General features: G+C 46.3%; 1 protein-coding gene across 1 annotated transcript in view; it reads left to right on the top strand.

Moving 5' to 3' along the window:
- SLC6A5 (solute carrier family 6 member 5) overlaps positions 1-15,254 on the top strand; it is a 289,164-nt gene that overhangs the window by 262,298 nt on the left and 11,612 nt on the right. Inside the window, exon 13 of the mRNA XM_078684550.1 lies at positions 2,272-2,372. Within this exon, the coding sequence (XP_078540676.1) occupies positions 2,272-2,372 (101 nt within the window). The remainder of the gene's footprint in view (positions 1-2,271; positions 2,373-15,254) is intronic.

Here is a 15,254-nt window from a genome sequence, read left to right as displayed (position 1 = left end):
GGGGGTGGACACCAGCTGCTTGAATCCGAGGTTGGCGAGGTTGTCGAGCAAGGTGATGGTGTTGCGGTCGTTGTTGTTATCCAGGTGGAAGTTGAGGTCCCCCAGGAGGATGTAGTCGGCGGAGGGGAGGGCATGCGGGCTGATGAAGTCGGCGATGTCCTCGCTGAATCGTGTGCGTGGTCCCGGGGGTCGGTAGATCAGGGTGCCTCTGAGGGTGGTCTTCGGGTCGGTGTGGATCTGGAAGTGCAGGTGTTCGGCGGTTGTCAGGGTTTCGTCGGTGTTGGTCGTGATGCGGATGGTGTTTCTGTGGATGATGGCGATGCCTCCTCCCATCTGGTTGGCGGTGCGGTCCCTCCGGGTGATCTTGTAGCCCTCTGGGACGGCAATGGCGATGTCCGGTGCTGAGGAGGCGTTCATCCAGGTCTCCGTGAGGAAGGCGATGTCAGGGGCTGTGGTGTCGAGGAGGTTCCAGAGTTCGACGGCGTGTCTGTGGACGGAGCGGGTGTTGAGCAGGATGCACTTGAGGTGGTTGCTGTTGGTGTTTGGCTTGGCGGGTGCTGGTGCAGGGTAGGTCCGGATGCAGGTGAACTTGCAGGCGTGGCAGCTGAAGGGTCCGTGGGTATGCTTCGGGGTGGCTCGGTGACATCCCGGGATGCCGCCGGTGTTGAGTGCGAGGAGTTCCGCGGCGTTGTAGGTTCGTCGGGTCGGATTCCGTCGGTGGGGGCCAGGGGTCCTGGCACTGGGCGCGGTCCAGGCGCGGACGGGCGCAGACGGGCTTACCTTTGGCGCGCCTTCGGCGCACAATCGGCGCACCCGCTGCGCGTCAACGCTGCGCGTTCGCACGGTCGCCATATATGGCGAAGTGCGCTGGGGGGCGGAGCAGCTGGGAGCGGGGAGGGCACAGAAGGCAAAAGGGGCGGGGTTAGCGGCGGTGGCGGGAAGCGGGGAGGGAGGACGAGGGTAGCTAAGCAACAGGCAGTACACGAAGGGAAAATACAATACTGGAGAAAATAATACAGGCAATACAGAACGACAAAATAAATACCAAAACAGCAAAGACAACAGGGGCCCGTCAGGCGAGCACGGACCACGCCGCTCGAAGGCAGGGGGCGTGGTCACGCGGCGGTAGCGAGGCAGTCAGGCAGGGTGGGCACACGCAGCAGCTGGTGGCCGTGCGGCGCGGGGGTGTCCTAGAACTAGGTCACACTCACCTGCGTCGCACGGTCGCCATATATGGCCAAGTGCGCGGGGGGCGGAGCAGCTGGGAGGCGGGAGCGGGGAGGGCACAGAAGGCAAAAGGGGCGGGGTTAGCGGCGGTGGCGGGAAGCGGGGAGGGAGGACGAGGGTAGCTAAGCAACAGGCAGTACACGAAGGGAAAATACAATACTGGAGAAAATAATACAGGCAATACAGAACGACAAAATAAATACCAAAACAGCAAAGACAACAGGGGCCGGTCAGCCGAGCACGGACCACGCCGCTCGAAGGCAGGGGGCGTGGTCACGCGGCGGTAGCGAGGCAGTCAGGCAGGGTGGGCACACGCAGCAGCTGGTGGCCGTGCGGCGCGGGGGTGTCCTAGAACTAGGCTGTCTGCCACATGGTGGTCCTGTTTGCCTGATTTAGAGATGAGCACAACACAGTTGTTTAGTAATTCAAAATAGATTCCAAATGACCAATACCTAGCGTCCATGCTATTCTTATGGCTTTGGGGTCTGGAACACTCTGAATTGTCACACCTGTATGGTTATTAGATATTGTGTTGATACTGTTGTTGGCAGCATTGGCAGGGACAATGGGTAGTGCAAGCTGCAGTAGTCTCCTGATGAGGGCCCTGGCACTTATTGTTATACAAATTAAGCACTGCCTTTACTCCATCTGCCAAACCCTAAATCTGGCCCTTAGTTCTAACCTTTTGTTTAGCCATAAATTGGGCACTTATTTGTATATTACTACACTTCCTTATGTCTCAAATTTCAAAAATACATCATAAAATTTGTAAAAATAAAATAAAAGCAACTCGAGAGTGCATTGTCCCTTTCATACATTTTCACCACTCCTCTATATCCCATCCCGGGGTTTGTAATATGGTCTGTACCTAACCTCACACACACACTACTTTCTACAACACCTCATTTTTAAATGGCCCTACTATGTTAACAACAAAAAATCTCTATTAATAGTTCTATTGTTTCTTAAAGCTAATCAGAGCTGCCACAAATACCTAAAAAAAGATACATACAAAACCTTACCTGTTGTGTCTCTTCATTCCAGGGCTTCAGAGATTTTGCGAAGATATCGAAATGATGATTGGATTCCAGCCCAGCAAATTCTGGAGAATCTGTTGGGCTTTTGTGACCCCAACGATTTTAACAGTAAGTGCTTGAGCAATGTGCCATTGTCACACTTCCTAGAGAACCAAATTTTTCCCTACTGATTTCTCAACAGTAGGTTAGACAAATTGTTTCTTGTGTCACTTGGCTAACAGTGATGGAATGTTACATTTACACTGATCTCTTGCATAACGTTCCAAGGGTTTGCTGTAACTTTCATACACTTTATGAATTTGTTGTATCTGTAAAGTTGTTGTGTAGTAGTAGTATTGGGTAGACCAATAAATATTTCCCAGTGATGTAGCCAGTGGACAGTGGAGAAATGAGAATCCTGGAACAGCCCAGACTGTGTCCCCCTGCAGCGGCTCTGCATACTGTGTCCATGAGTTGTACAAGGGTGGTGTAGGGACAAGACTTTCATTACAAGTTATTTTGAAGGCGATGCCGCTCCACAAGCAGTGTCCTGCTAAACTCAGCTTTATGAATGCATATTCATGTTTAGAGATGTGGAGTGTGAGCACTTGCAGCGAAGGGGTCCTGAACCAGCAAGGGAACTTTGCGGTCTTTAATGCAGCCTGACCGGTGCTTTAAATGTAAATATAGAATTACTTCATGCTGAGAATTAGGTTGTGAAGTTTAATGCTCCACTGTAGGTTGATTTGGAAGTATATTGTGAGCATTTACTTTCGACTTCATAGATATCTATAGTCTGGTTAGCAGTTTGAAGAAGAGGATGTAGTACTCAATTGTGTGTTGCTGTGTAGATATGCGCTGGTTTCGCCTCAATATCGCAGATGTGGGGATGAGTAGTACGCTTTCATGAGAGATACAAGTGTAATGCACATGTGTGTTTTGGTACAAAGTTGGGGTAGTGTAGTACCCTTTCATTAGAAGTTGATGGGGAAGTACCCCTTGCAGTGCTATGTTTGGAAGAGTAGTTCCCTGTCATGAGCAGTTGCATGGGGGAGTACCACATGGTGTGCTCAGGTGGTGTCTCTATTTTTAGAAGTTTCATAGCTGAGTACCCCATGGGTGTGATGTGGGAGAAGACAAGTACCATGTGGTGGGAGGCTTGAAGGGGAATGGAGAGAAAATGTTGGGAAACCTACCACCTTATGGTGTTGTGGATGATTACCACAAATTTCACCTGAGTGTGCTCTGGTACTAGTTGTCTTTCTACACAGATGGGAAAACTTGACAGGTGATTGGTGCTGGAGACAGAGTGTGTTTGTGATTGTTTTTTGGTGTGTTATTTATTTTTGCATGTAATGGAGATGTTTAGTGTTGTTGAAATTGAAGAGTTTGATGTAGCTCTGGTGTCTTATAGGTGAGTATCTCTTCACCTCCCGACATGGTCTTCAGTCAGTGGCTGTATTGCTAAACTGCTTTAGTGTTTGATTGTGGTTTTGTGTAAATAATTTTCAGTATGCGTCTACTGGAGGCTGTCATCACTGTATTTCGTAGATGTTCTACCCTTTTTTGGTGCAGTCTCTAGAGAGCATGGTACTGGGTGTAGATTAAGTGATTTCTTCATCCTGGCTCTTAGTCATGTTGGTATGGCCAGCTAGTGTGACTGAGTATTGCACATGTTAGAGTCCGAGCATGCACATTAATGTGCAAATGTGGTGGACTGACTTGTCCTTCTTATGTTGTGTTTGCTGCTTGCAGAAGATGGAGAAAGTGTGAGAGCGGGTTATGTTTTTGTCACCTGCTTGTTTAGTAATGTGAAGTGAAAGTCTAGTATCATTGTATTTGAGTGTTATTGTGAGGAAAGGTTTTGAGTTAGATACTGGTCAAAGTTAAGGTGATGCATGGAAAAACTTGAAATTTTTGTTTTGTCTGTGCCTTGAATGTGTAGACTTAGGGAGGACAGGGAAATCCTTTGTTAAAGGTAGCCGGTGGGTTCCATGCCCTGCCTGCCGCATGACTTAGCATCCATGTCTACATGTCTTGCATGCATATTTTATGGTGTCATTGTAAATATGCAGACATGTGATAGGGCTGCATGCCCAAGGAGGTCGCAAGAAATGCATTTCTTGTCCCATTCCGCAATGGTAGTCAAAACGTAGTTTTTCCTTTCTTTGGTTGACATAAGATTTGGGGCGCCTAATGTTTTGAACAGTCAATGGGGCAGATTTATGTTGGGAATGCGCCACGTTTGCGTCACGCAACTGTGGCATAAACGTGGCGCATCCCTACGACCCATTTACAAAGTGACGCATCTAGGCAGATGCGTCATGTTGTAAAGCCCTGCGCCACTTGTGGGCGTTCCGGCGCAGGGTGGGCGTTCCGGGGCAGGTGCGCCTCGCAAAAGTGGCTGAGTGAAATCTATAAGATTTCACTCAGTCACTTTCAGGCCAATGCTGCGTCAAAACCCTGCGCCTGCTTGAAGCAGGCGTAGGTCTTGACGCAGCATTGTAAAGATGGGGCACCCCCGAGCCTTGCTGGAGCTGCGTCGCGCTTGCGATGCAACTCCAGCAATGCGCCACCTTTACGGCACAGATGCGTCACGCATCTGTGCCGTTTTTGCCCCATGGTGCGCCGCATTGTAAATGCGGCACACCATGGGTGGCGGAGTAGCGGCGCAAAATAACTGGCGCATCCCTGGGGATGCGCCAGTTATCATAAATCTGCCCCAAAGAGTTTTCGTGACTGCTAATTGTTCTATTTATGAGAGTACAAGGTAATTTAAAAGGTTGTATGAAAAAACGGGTTGTTGGTTGACTGGGGTGTTAGCTCAGGTCAAGCAACAGCCACAATCCCTGTCAGGGTGCACAACAAAAGTCACTCAATTAACCTGTACTTCTCTGGGTAGATTGGCCAAAGAAGCAGCCAGGCTGAACAAAAGGCAATGTGCAAAGTATTTATGCAGTAATAAAGTGAAAGCACAAGAAATAGCAATTTTTATGATTTATTGGACACCAAAACAGCAAAAATTCTACCAGTATATCCAGAGTTATTCTTTTTTTTAATTGTTTGTAAAAACTAGTGCCTAAAAGATCAAAGAGCGAACTACCGACATCTAGTCTTGTGCACAATTTGCTGACCGCAATGCAGCACAGGTCGGATACAAGAAGTTGATTGGGTGAGCTTGCCGCATCCCTTCAGCCGTAGAAGAAATTTTGAAAACAAACTTCAGAGAAGGTTCAGCAGGGCAAGGTCCTCATGTTAAAGCTTCTGGATAAAGTCACTGTGAAGATTTCTACATTCTGGCTTAGGCACAATTTTTTTTTAACTCACAAAATCTCTAGTGGGACGAGGCGGGAGGCTGCAGCCGACAAGAGTTCCAGGAGGTCAGATACCTCTTTGGCAACGGACAACTGAACAGGATTTGCTGCTGCCGAGATTAATGTAGTGTTTTCTGCTGCGAAGGCAGGCCAACCAGCGAATCACCTTGGGTGGATAGAGGGGCAGGTTGGTCTCAGCCTTATCTTGGGTCTTAGACCAGTTTTTTGCCCCAAAGTTTTTCAGTCCCTAGCTTTGGATTTTGCCTATCTGGGCACCTTTAACACCACAACCAAGGGTCCAGGGGTACCACTTGGGGTCAAGGACTCACTCAGGCTGGATCCAAGTGCAGGTGCAAGATGGTGGGAGCCTTTTATGTCCCTGTGGCTAAGAAAAGAAGGACAGCAAACTAGCCCTTGGAGTCACTCTTTTAGCCCTGGGTTAAGGTGATGAAGCAGGGCTCAAGCAGCAATGCAGGCCTCTGAGGGTTCGAGACAGGCTTCAGGCAACACAGCTGTCCTTCCAGGTGCAGTACACAGCAGGCCATAGCAGCAGGCAGTAGCTGTATGTAGGTCCAGAAAGTGAACTCAAGAGTGGGAGTGAGGGCCCTATTTTATCCCCGATTCCTTCTTTGAAATAGGTGATAACATTCCAGTGCTCTACATCATCTTATATCTACCACTGGAATTGAAATAAAGAAAAGGATTTTTAGTACATGTATCTGTGTCTGGCCAGTTTGTTATAAAGATAAAAATGTTTTACTGTATAATGGCTCTTGATACCACCCCAAGTAGGCGGAGACCTGGGATGTGTGTGCCTGAAGATGAAGAGATAGTTTAGTTGTACCATTTTCATCAGATGTTTTTCTTCCTTTGATAGCTCTGGAAATTTAACAACGAATCCTATGTGGTTGCCGTTTTGTGTTATGGGCAACAAAGACCTGGAGGGGAAAATGGGACCTTTAGATCACTTAGTGGCAGAGATGTGACCTGCAAGTCGCTGAAGATGGAGCTAGTCTAGTAAATGAGGCCTATTCACTGGATGTAGCAGCCTCAGCATCCGGATAACGAGCCAGCTATAAGGAAGCCAGAAAGGGACTTCAGCAGGCAGAGCTGTAGCTAAATCAATGTGTTCTCAAATACAGTTTACATTCTGAGCTACAGAAACTTAGTTAAATGGGTTTCTGTTTTTGTCTGAGCCAATGATAAGCAGGGCAGGTTGTGATGATGGACATGTGAGTGTGTCTCATTGAATAGACAGGCTTCCAGAATAGACAGCTGCAGTGGGTAGGCCTGCTTCATGTTTTGCTGAGTATCAGGAAAGAAGTGTGTGGGGAGTCTGTAGGTGTGGGGCTACACCATTAGAAGGAGGTCAGGTGCAGATTCCTGTGCCAGTTTTTTTTAATTCATAATTGTTTTAGGAACACAGTGTTGTACCTCACAACACCTAATTCCGGGTGGGAGCAGGGCCGGACTGGGAACCACAAACTCGGGGTCAAGGGGGGGGGGGGGTTGAAGGTGCCGCCGAGCTCTTTGCAGGGGCCGGTTTTCGGATGATTTTGGTACAGGGCCGATTTTGCAGCTACGCTGCAAAAACGGCCGTGTAACAAAAACGGCCCCCAGGGGCCCAAAACCAGCCCCCACCCGTGCGGCGCACCGGGGGATTACCCAGTGCCCACTATGGCGCAGTCCGGCCCTGGGTGGGAGCTATCTCTGCTTTTTATCTTCAGGACAGGGGCTGTGGCTCGGCTTTTACACTTCCCGAGTACAAATGACCAGGCGGCCCTGTCAGAAGAAACCTTTCCCTGTGGTGGTGGACATTCAGCACAATCCATGGTGCACTTTGTGCTTTTTTGTATGTATTTTAGATCGTATTTTAAATTATTTTTCAAGCCAATCTTAAAATTCCGAGGTTTTAGGCAATGTAGGGATGGACTGCTCTACCTTCCTCTTTTCGTTTTCCATGTCGTTTCCTGCGGGGTGAGTGCTTTCTTAAAGGCTGCTGTAAGGTCCAGGAGAACAATGGAGTGTGGTTTTTAGGGTCAAGTGCGGGGGTCACTGTTATTTGTCCGCTCTGTTTTCTTATTTTATGTACCTTTCATGTTGTATCTGTTGCCCTGCTTGTGGTATGTATCTTTTTTGGCTATTTCTTAGCCGAATAAAGCAAGTATTGAATTGAATTTATTGTATTTTTTATTTGTTAAGTGGATTTGCTGCTGGTGGTTATCTGCTCTGAGAGTTAATGGCATCATTGTTTCTCAAATGTTTTGTGGTGTAAGGTTGTCTGCGCCTCATCCGTGCTGCTGTGTATGTCGTAAAAACCCAATTTACAAGCTGTGTGAGAACTAGAGTGGTCAGCGCATGTCTAGATTATTGGTGTGAGTGAGACATTAAATTGTTCCAAGGCACTATTCGTTGCCTGCACCTGGTGGAGAGATCTGAGTTTCTGCGTACTGTAGTGTCTGGAGAGGTTGGGTGCGTTATTGATGTATGCTGAGTTGTGGACTGGCAGTACGTACTCTCCCTATTTTCTGAGAGGCCTCCTGGGGGCCATAGTACTTACTACCCCAACCTGGGAGTCGGTAACTGATTAATGGCTTATAACCGGAATTACGGTGGCAAACCATTGATAGATCAGGGTAGGAATCGTAATTAGGAAGGAACACCAACTCCATTGAAATAACGGTTCGTAATTCATATCATTTCTCGTTTCGGAAATACTTTTACGAATTGGGAAACGTTTAAATATAAAATGTATTTTTAATAGCCGTAAACCCCCTATTTAGTGAATCGAATGGTTTGCGACTGTTAAGGTTTTTGTGTAGCAGGCCCATGGCTTCTGTCTTTGTTTCAGGAGTGATTTTGTTTCCCTGCTGTAATCCACATAAAGGCCACCAGATGGCAACATATACAAATGGTGAACGTGTTTCACTTACAGTTCTCCGCCAGCTGCTAGATTCCAAGGAACTGACATTTTCAGTTCCAAGAATCCTGCCACTGAAACTAGAAATTCCTCAGAATTTATATTAGCTATGTTTTAATCCCCAAGAGCATTCTGATTCCAAATAGATTTTCGCTCTCTTCAGGCAACGTTTTGAACCGTGCCACCCTACCCTGATGCTGAATAATCAAATCTCATAGTAGAAAACAATTCTAAGAATTTATGACTTTTCAAAATTACCATACAAATAATAATTTGTTGGATTACAGAATTAATTTTGAGAAAATCCATTAGTGTAACTGTAAATCAGGCATAAGGGTATGGACATTGTGAAATAATACTGCTGGTATCACTAGAAAGAGTTTTGTCAAAGGCAGAGACAAACAGAAGACCTAATGAAAAGTCATATTCAGTCCTTCTCAGACAGGTCCACAAATTTGCAAGTGATGCCAATTGAAATTAATTATCTGGAATTTGCAACATAGGTATGCGTGATGGAAATCATCAAATACTGCCTCGATTTTACTATTTGGTGGATTGATAAGTACTTTCCTAACCTGTGTACTCGGACTTACACACTGTGAAGGGAAACTCTGCCACGGATCCGGCCCTGCTCTGGTAACTTTGAACATCCCCGGCTCAAACCATTACTTGAAAATTTGGCAAACAATGTGCATTATTGAATGGTGGCAAACCATTTTTCCAAAGTATCTGTATTTATTTTCACTGGCTAAAAGTGAGGGAATCAGGGTTTAGCTGGCTAGAAGCAGATAGGGAAAATGCTCTGGCTGAACCAACAGCGAGCAATGGCAAACCCATCTTTTTGGCCTGGACGTCAAATATTGTATCTTTCTAGTGTAACTATTTTTTTAAATAATTTACAAAGATATGAAGTATTTCTGCCATCTCCTTGCACGGGCGCACTGGTTGCTGGTATGCACCAATGCAAGCACGCGAGTGCAAGGATGCCCGCATTACAGGCAGGATGGTTTTGTTCAGGAAGAGATAACTTTGGATAACAATCCAAAGAGGCCTTTTCCTCTTTCTATGCGTAATGCATTCTGCAACAGCCAATAACGAGGAGGAGAGAAGATGTTTCTCTTTGTTTAAGCCATCTTGTGCGATACCTTTGTTCATCTGGGATTGCATCAATTCCATGGGTTGATGCACAGGAACGCCCATGCTCCACCTAGTACATCCCTATGCAAACTATGGCTCGAAATATAACGTAACGCAGCTTAAGCCACCTCAATGCGTTTCTTTAACGAGCCACGCAGGGCAGCTCACAGTGCCTCTTGTGTGGGTTTGTAAATCTTACTGAAGCCTTTGAGTATTCTTAGCATCTGGGCCATAGTATTTAAGGTGTTACGGCAAATGTACTGTTAAGTGGGTATTAACTCAAAGATACTAAGGGGCATATTTACAATGAAATGGCGCAGCATGGCGTCGCTAGCATTTTTGCTTCGCTGAGCAGCATCATTTAAAAAACGCACCTCCTGTGTTCTCCCTGACGCACAAACAGCAGCCATGTGCCAAAGCAGCCCCCCTGCATCATGGTTGCAGGGAATTGTGTTTGTGCAGGAAGGAACACCTTCCTGAAAAAAAGCAACCATTAATACCATTTTGCAAAATGCAGCACAAAAGAAAGAGCAAAAAACAAGGAGAAATAAAAATATTTCTCCTTGTTACGCCATGCAGCAGCCAGAATGGTCACCGGAATCAGGAAATTTGACCACATCTCTCCGGCTCTCAGTGAACTTAAGTGGCTCCCAGTTAAAATGAGGATCAGCCTCAGAATAGTGTGCCTCACTCATAAAGCCCTACACACCGGCAAACCCGAATACCTGGCGGCCAAACTCAAAAAAGCCGGTAAGACCAGAAACCTTAGAAGCTCCAACTCCCTCCTTCTCATCCCGCCAAAAACTCGAAAAGCAAAAACTGTGACTCAATCCTCCGCCAGAAGCGCGCCTAAAATCTGGACCTCCATTTCCCCCCCTCACACCAGAACCATCCCTTCCTTTGTAAAATTCAAAAGCAAACTCAAAATCCTGTTTCTCAACCGTCAACAGCTGTTTATTAGTTCAATTTACATTACAAATGACTAATTCTTATAGCTTTGGGTGCCTGGAATAGTCTGAATTTTCACATCTGTAGGAGTATGATGGTTATTAGTAGTGTTTGTAGTGTCATTGGCAGCGCTGGCTGGGACAATGGGTGGCGCAAGCTGTAGTACCCTCCTTACAAGGGCTCTGGGGGAAACAGTTGGAACAATGCGGGTAGAGCCACGCATGTCCAAACAACGCAAGCAGAATCACGCTTGCCATAACCAAGCATAAGCCTAAACCATGCATTTGCGTGGTTTAGGCAGTCGCAGTCTAGCTGCTGGAATAGGCCAGGATGAGGAAAATTCGGGAGAGGATGCAGCGAGGTACGTGGGGCTGGGTTTTGAGGGATGCAGGGTAGTTTTTAAGGGTCAGGGAACTTTCAGGGCTCGGGGTATAATTGTTTTCAGGACTGGGGGAGGGGGTTAGGAGGTTTATAGGGCTCAGGGGGGAGTCGGTGTATTTGTTAGGGCTCGGGGGGGTTGTGGTAGTTTTAAGGGCTTCGGGGTGGGGGACATTTTTAGGGCTCGGGTAGCTTTAGATCTCAGGGAAGAGTCTTGAGAGACCATTTTAGGGCTCAGATTTGGGGGGCAGGGATTGGGGTACTTTTTTAGGCTTTAATAGCCATTTAAGGGCCCAGGCGGGGGCAACGGTTAGGGATAACACTTACCTGATAAGTCTTACCCATATATATGTCTTTGCTATACATTTCTTACCAAAACATATTTCGTTGTAAAGGCATGCGTGGTAAAGGGATATACGTGATTAAGATTGGGGTGGTACCGGCATGTGAGATAATCACATGCGAGCTTCCGTAACATAACGGAGCCCTAGGCCTTATTTTATTACAAATTAAGCACTGGCACACACTTATTTAGTGCAGCCCAAATTAGGATCCATGTAACATCCATTCTTTGTTATAGACACAGAGAACCATGGGTATATTAGCAAGAACTTCGTTAAAATTATCGCTGTTTTAGAGGCAGGAAACTGCAGCTAAAACGATGATAATGGGCTTGCTAATATGCGTTATAGAATTCCAATAGAAGCCCAGGTTAGATGTTCTGCACATGTAGCCTGGGCTTCTATTGGAATTCTATAACGCATATTGGCAAGCCCATTATCGCCGTTTTAGCGGCAGTTTCCTGCCGCTAAAACGGCAATAATTTTAACGAGGTTCTTGCTAATATGCCCCCAGGATACTAAAGCCACTGCACAGGTATTGGCCCATCCTGAGACAGCCACAAAACAAACCGTACAACTAGATTCAAGGAGTTGCCACCTCTCATGGGCTCATCTGGCTTTATACTTTAAAATCAACGTTTTACTATTGCGTTTATCAAAAGAATCGAACTTTCTTGTCTCTTCAACTTCTGTAGCCTTCACTTTCTGCAATAATCAGGCAGCATCATGTCTGTCAATTCTATAACACAAGTAATTTCCTTTAAAGTTGTTCGATTGTGCGTCGAAAATAGCAACTTGTGATTTGAACTCCGTGGTTTCTATAGCGACCATGTCATTTCTCTTTCCTGGCGGCTGTTAATATTTAATTCGCTAATGTCAGATGAAGTGCCATAGAAATCACTAGCACCATTTCTAAAATTCAAAGCAAGCTCTAACTACACTGTTATTTTGTAAAATATTAAATAGTTGTACGGCTCGGCCAGCAGGGGGCGGTAGATTGCTACGAGAGTGAGCAAGTGTGGCAAGGGAATTACTTTTAATCACTGCCATGGTATCTAAAATGAATTCAAGGTATAATGTTGACGTTTTAAAGGAACAACAATTGAAAATAAACAGCTAATATAATATTAAAAATCGGTACAAAGAGCGAGACAATTTTCTGGTCAAAAATTACAAATTCCTTGAAGATAGTTTTTGGTTTAGTGGGAAAAACTGTGTCGATAAGAGTAATTATTTATTCTTCCAACAAGCAACTTTTTTTTTTTTCTCTGTGACATTAAGAAGTACAGAGGAGTGCCTTGTCTGCTCGTGCTCGCCACAGTCTGTAGGATCTATCATAAAAATATAAGTCTGGATGTCATTGTAGGATCGGCACGGAGCCATCAAAGGTAGCAGGTTTTCTCTGATCCTTTTTATAGCTCGTCCTCAAAGATTTTTAGCTGTTCTGTCCGTTCACTGCTGATTAGATTGAGAGGCCAAGCTTTTCAGTTCCAAGAAGTCTAGCATCTCTAAGTGGAAGGAAGCTCTGTACCAAAGGGTGCCTCTGTAATTGGGGCTAATCGGCATTTCTTAGAAAGAGCAAAGAGACCCTTTTTTTAATTTTTGCGATGTTAAGGGATGTCAAAGACATGAGAAGTTGCAGGCACTCCATTTTAAGGTTGAAGTGAGCGGGGGAAAATTTACATAAATTAAGGAAATGCAGATTTGTTTAATCCGCTTCTTTGTTAGTAACAGGAACCTGTGGAGTTACGTACCAAGGGGCATATTCTCAAGCCCCTATTGTAGTGTCCAGCCCCAATAACTCAGGCGGACACAGTGTGGTGAGGTCATGGACATCCTTTATTATTCATCCGTCTTCTTTGAATCCCAACATCTCACTGCCTTTCCTGCCCACTTGGTCCCCAGCTCCTCCCTTTCCGCCCGCCCTCGTCTCTCACTCGGGCCGGTCCTAGTGCCTGACCAGTTGGGTCACTGGGCACTTGCATCAACATCATTACATCTCCCCCCTCTGTGAATAAAGAAAACAAAATAATATACACCACGGCAAAACAGGAAATTGTCTTTCTTTAGAATTCTTCAATGAAGCGATACGGTAGGGCCTGTCGGGCTCATTCTCAGCGGCGGTCTCCATCAATGCCTGACTGTCAGTTAGCAGTGTCTCAGGATCTCTCTGTTCCAGTTTAGTTTCGGTTTCACGTTGCGGGTGAGTCGTCTTCTGTCAGCCTCTGCAGTTCTTACAGTTCCGTTTTGTTGAAACGCTAGACTGCATCAACATCATTACATCTCCCCCTTGTTGACAAGATAAACTTAGCGTAGACTGCATCACACTATTACATCTCCCCTTTGTTGACAAAATAAACTTAGCGTCTAACATGTTTAATAGTTCCTCAGCCAGCCACACGGGTCTGCAGGCCGCCTATTTAGGTTACGAGGATGCATCTCCATTTCTTTAGTATGGCTTTCTGTTGCTTTGACGAGAACATCTTTTGTTACAGTGGTGTAACTTTGTAATTGCGAGACGTCTCGCGTGGTCTTCTTGTGCTCAGGTTCGTGGTGGTTTCCAATCAGCTTCTGGGTGATCCACTCATTTTCAGTTTCTGAGGTGACTGTGAAAAGCTTAACTTGATGGCGGCAGTCAGTCTTCATACGGGGCTCTCGTTTGATTGACGCTTGATTTCCTTCAAGAGGGGATGTTGTTCGGGTTCTTTTCCGAGCACCCGCATATGACTTTACTTCCTTTTGTCTTGTCCGGTCGAGGGCACCACTGCCTTCCTGTTCAAAGTCATGTATACCAGACGGTGAGGCGCTATCCGAAAAGACCATCTTGGTTTGGTTCGGGGACTCATTCGCTGCCTCTGTTTGCCTCACCCACTCCCACTCATGTTTGGGACTGGTGTGCTCTTTGACTGTCTGGGCCTGTGCATGTTTCTCTCTCATCTGATGATAATCTGTCTCTGTTGACACGTCTTGTCTTCCTTGCGGGGTGCCTGGATATTCCTTTCCCATCCGGTTGGTAGTGTCCACTATCTTTATTTTCTTTCCGTAGGCCCTGTGGGTCAGCCTCGCTGACCCTATCAGTGGTGAAGGTATATGGTTTGTATCCTGATGTATCTGCGATTTACATGACAGGTTGTCTTGTGGAGTGACTGAGTACTCAGGGACATTGATGTGAGATATGTTACTCTTGACGTGACTGATGTCATTTGATTCTGAGGTGTGTTCAGGTGGTTGGTGCCATGGCCATTGTCGGGACCATGACTCCGTCGACTCGAGGGATCGAACAGACGTGCTTTCTGAATCAGAGGAGTCTTCTGTCTATGTCCTTTGATACCGTTCTCTTGAGTGTGTCTTGAATAGATGATTCTTGAGATAGGTAGGCCGTGACGTGCTGCTCCTAGAGTCGGAGTTCTCTTTGGCATATTTCTCCGGGTACCTTTCTCGAAATGACTTCGATGTCGTCTTACTGGATGGGTTGTTTGATGACCACATATCTATCGCCGCGGCCAGGGTGACTGACGCTTGAATCTGGGGATCAGGGTTCGATCCCCAGCTCCGGCGGCAGGTTAGCCTAGCACCATGTGACTCTGGGCAATAGCTTGCTTAATCTTCCCGACGGCCCCCAGCGCCTAGAGACCCTTACGGGTGATTGTGCACTTTACAAATGTGGATTATTATCTCTTGTGGTTGATGTCTTGGTATATCTATCTCTTGTGGTTGATCTCTTGGCATTTTATTTCTACCTCTCTCGTGTGATGATAATGGCCTCCTCTCGGTTTCTTCATTGTCTCGGATGTCATGGATGTGTTTGTTTTCCTCTTCCCGGCGTCCGAGTGAGTCAGTACGTCTTATCCGGTTTGCTTCTCCTTCCCGCTTGTTTTGTGCACTGACATCTGTGTTACGGGTGTGATCATGCCCCGAATTCCAGTGCTGGCGTAACTGGTCCAGTCTTCTATAATTTGCCTTTTTTGCACAT

The sequence above is a fragment of the Lissotriton helveticus genome, chromosome 3_2, assembly GCF_964261635.1.
Source record: "Lissotriton helveticus chromosome 3_2, aLisHel1.1, whole genome shotgun sequence".
Taxonomy (NCBI): domain Eukaryota; kingdom Metazoa; phylum Chordata; class Amphibia; order Caudata; family Salamandridae; genus Lissotriton; species Lissotriton helveticus.
Note: the sequence above shows the minus strand (reverse complement) of the source record. Positions and strands in the feature narration are given on the sequence as shown.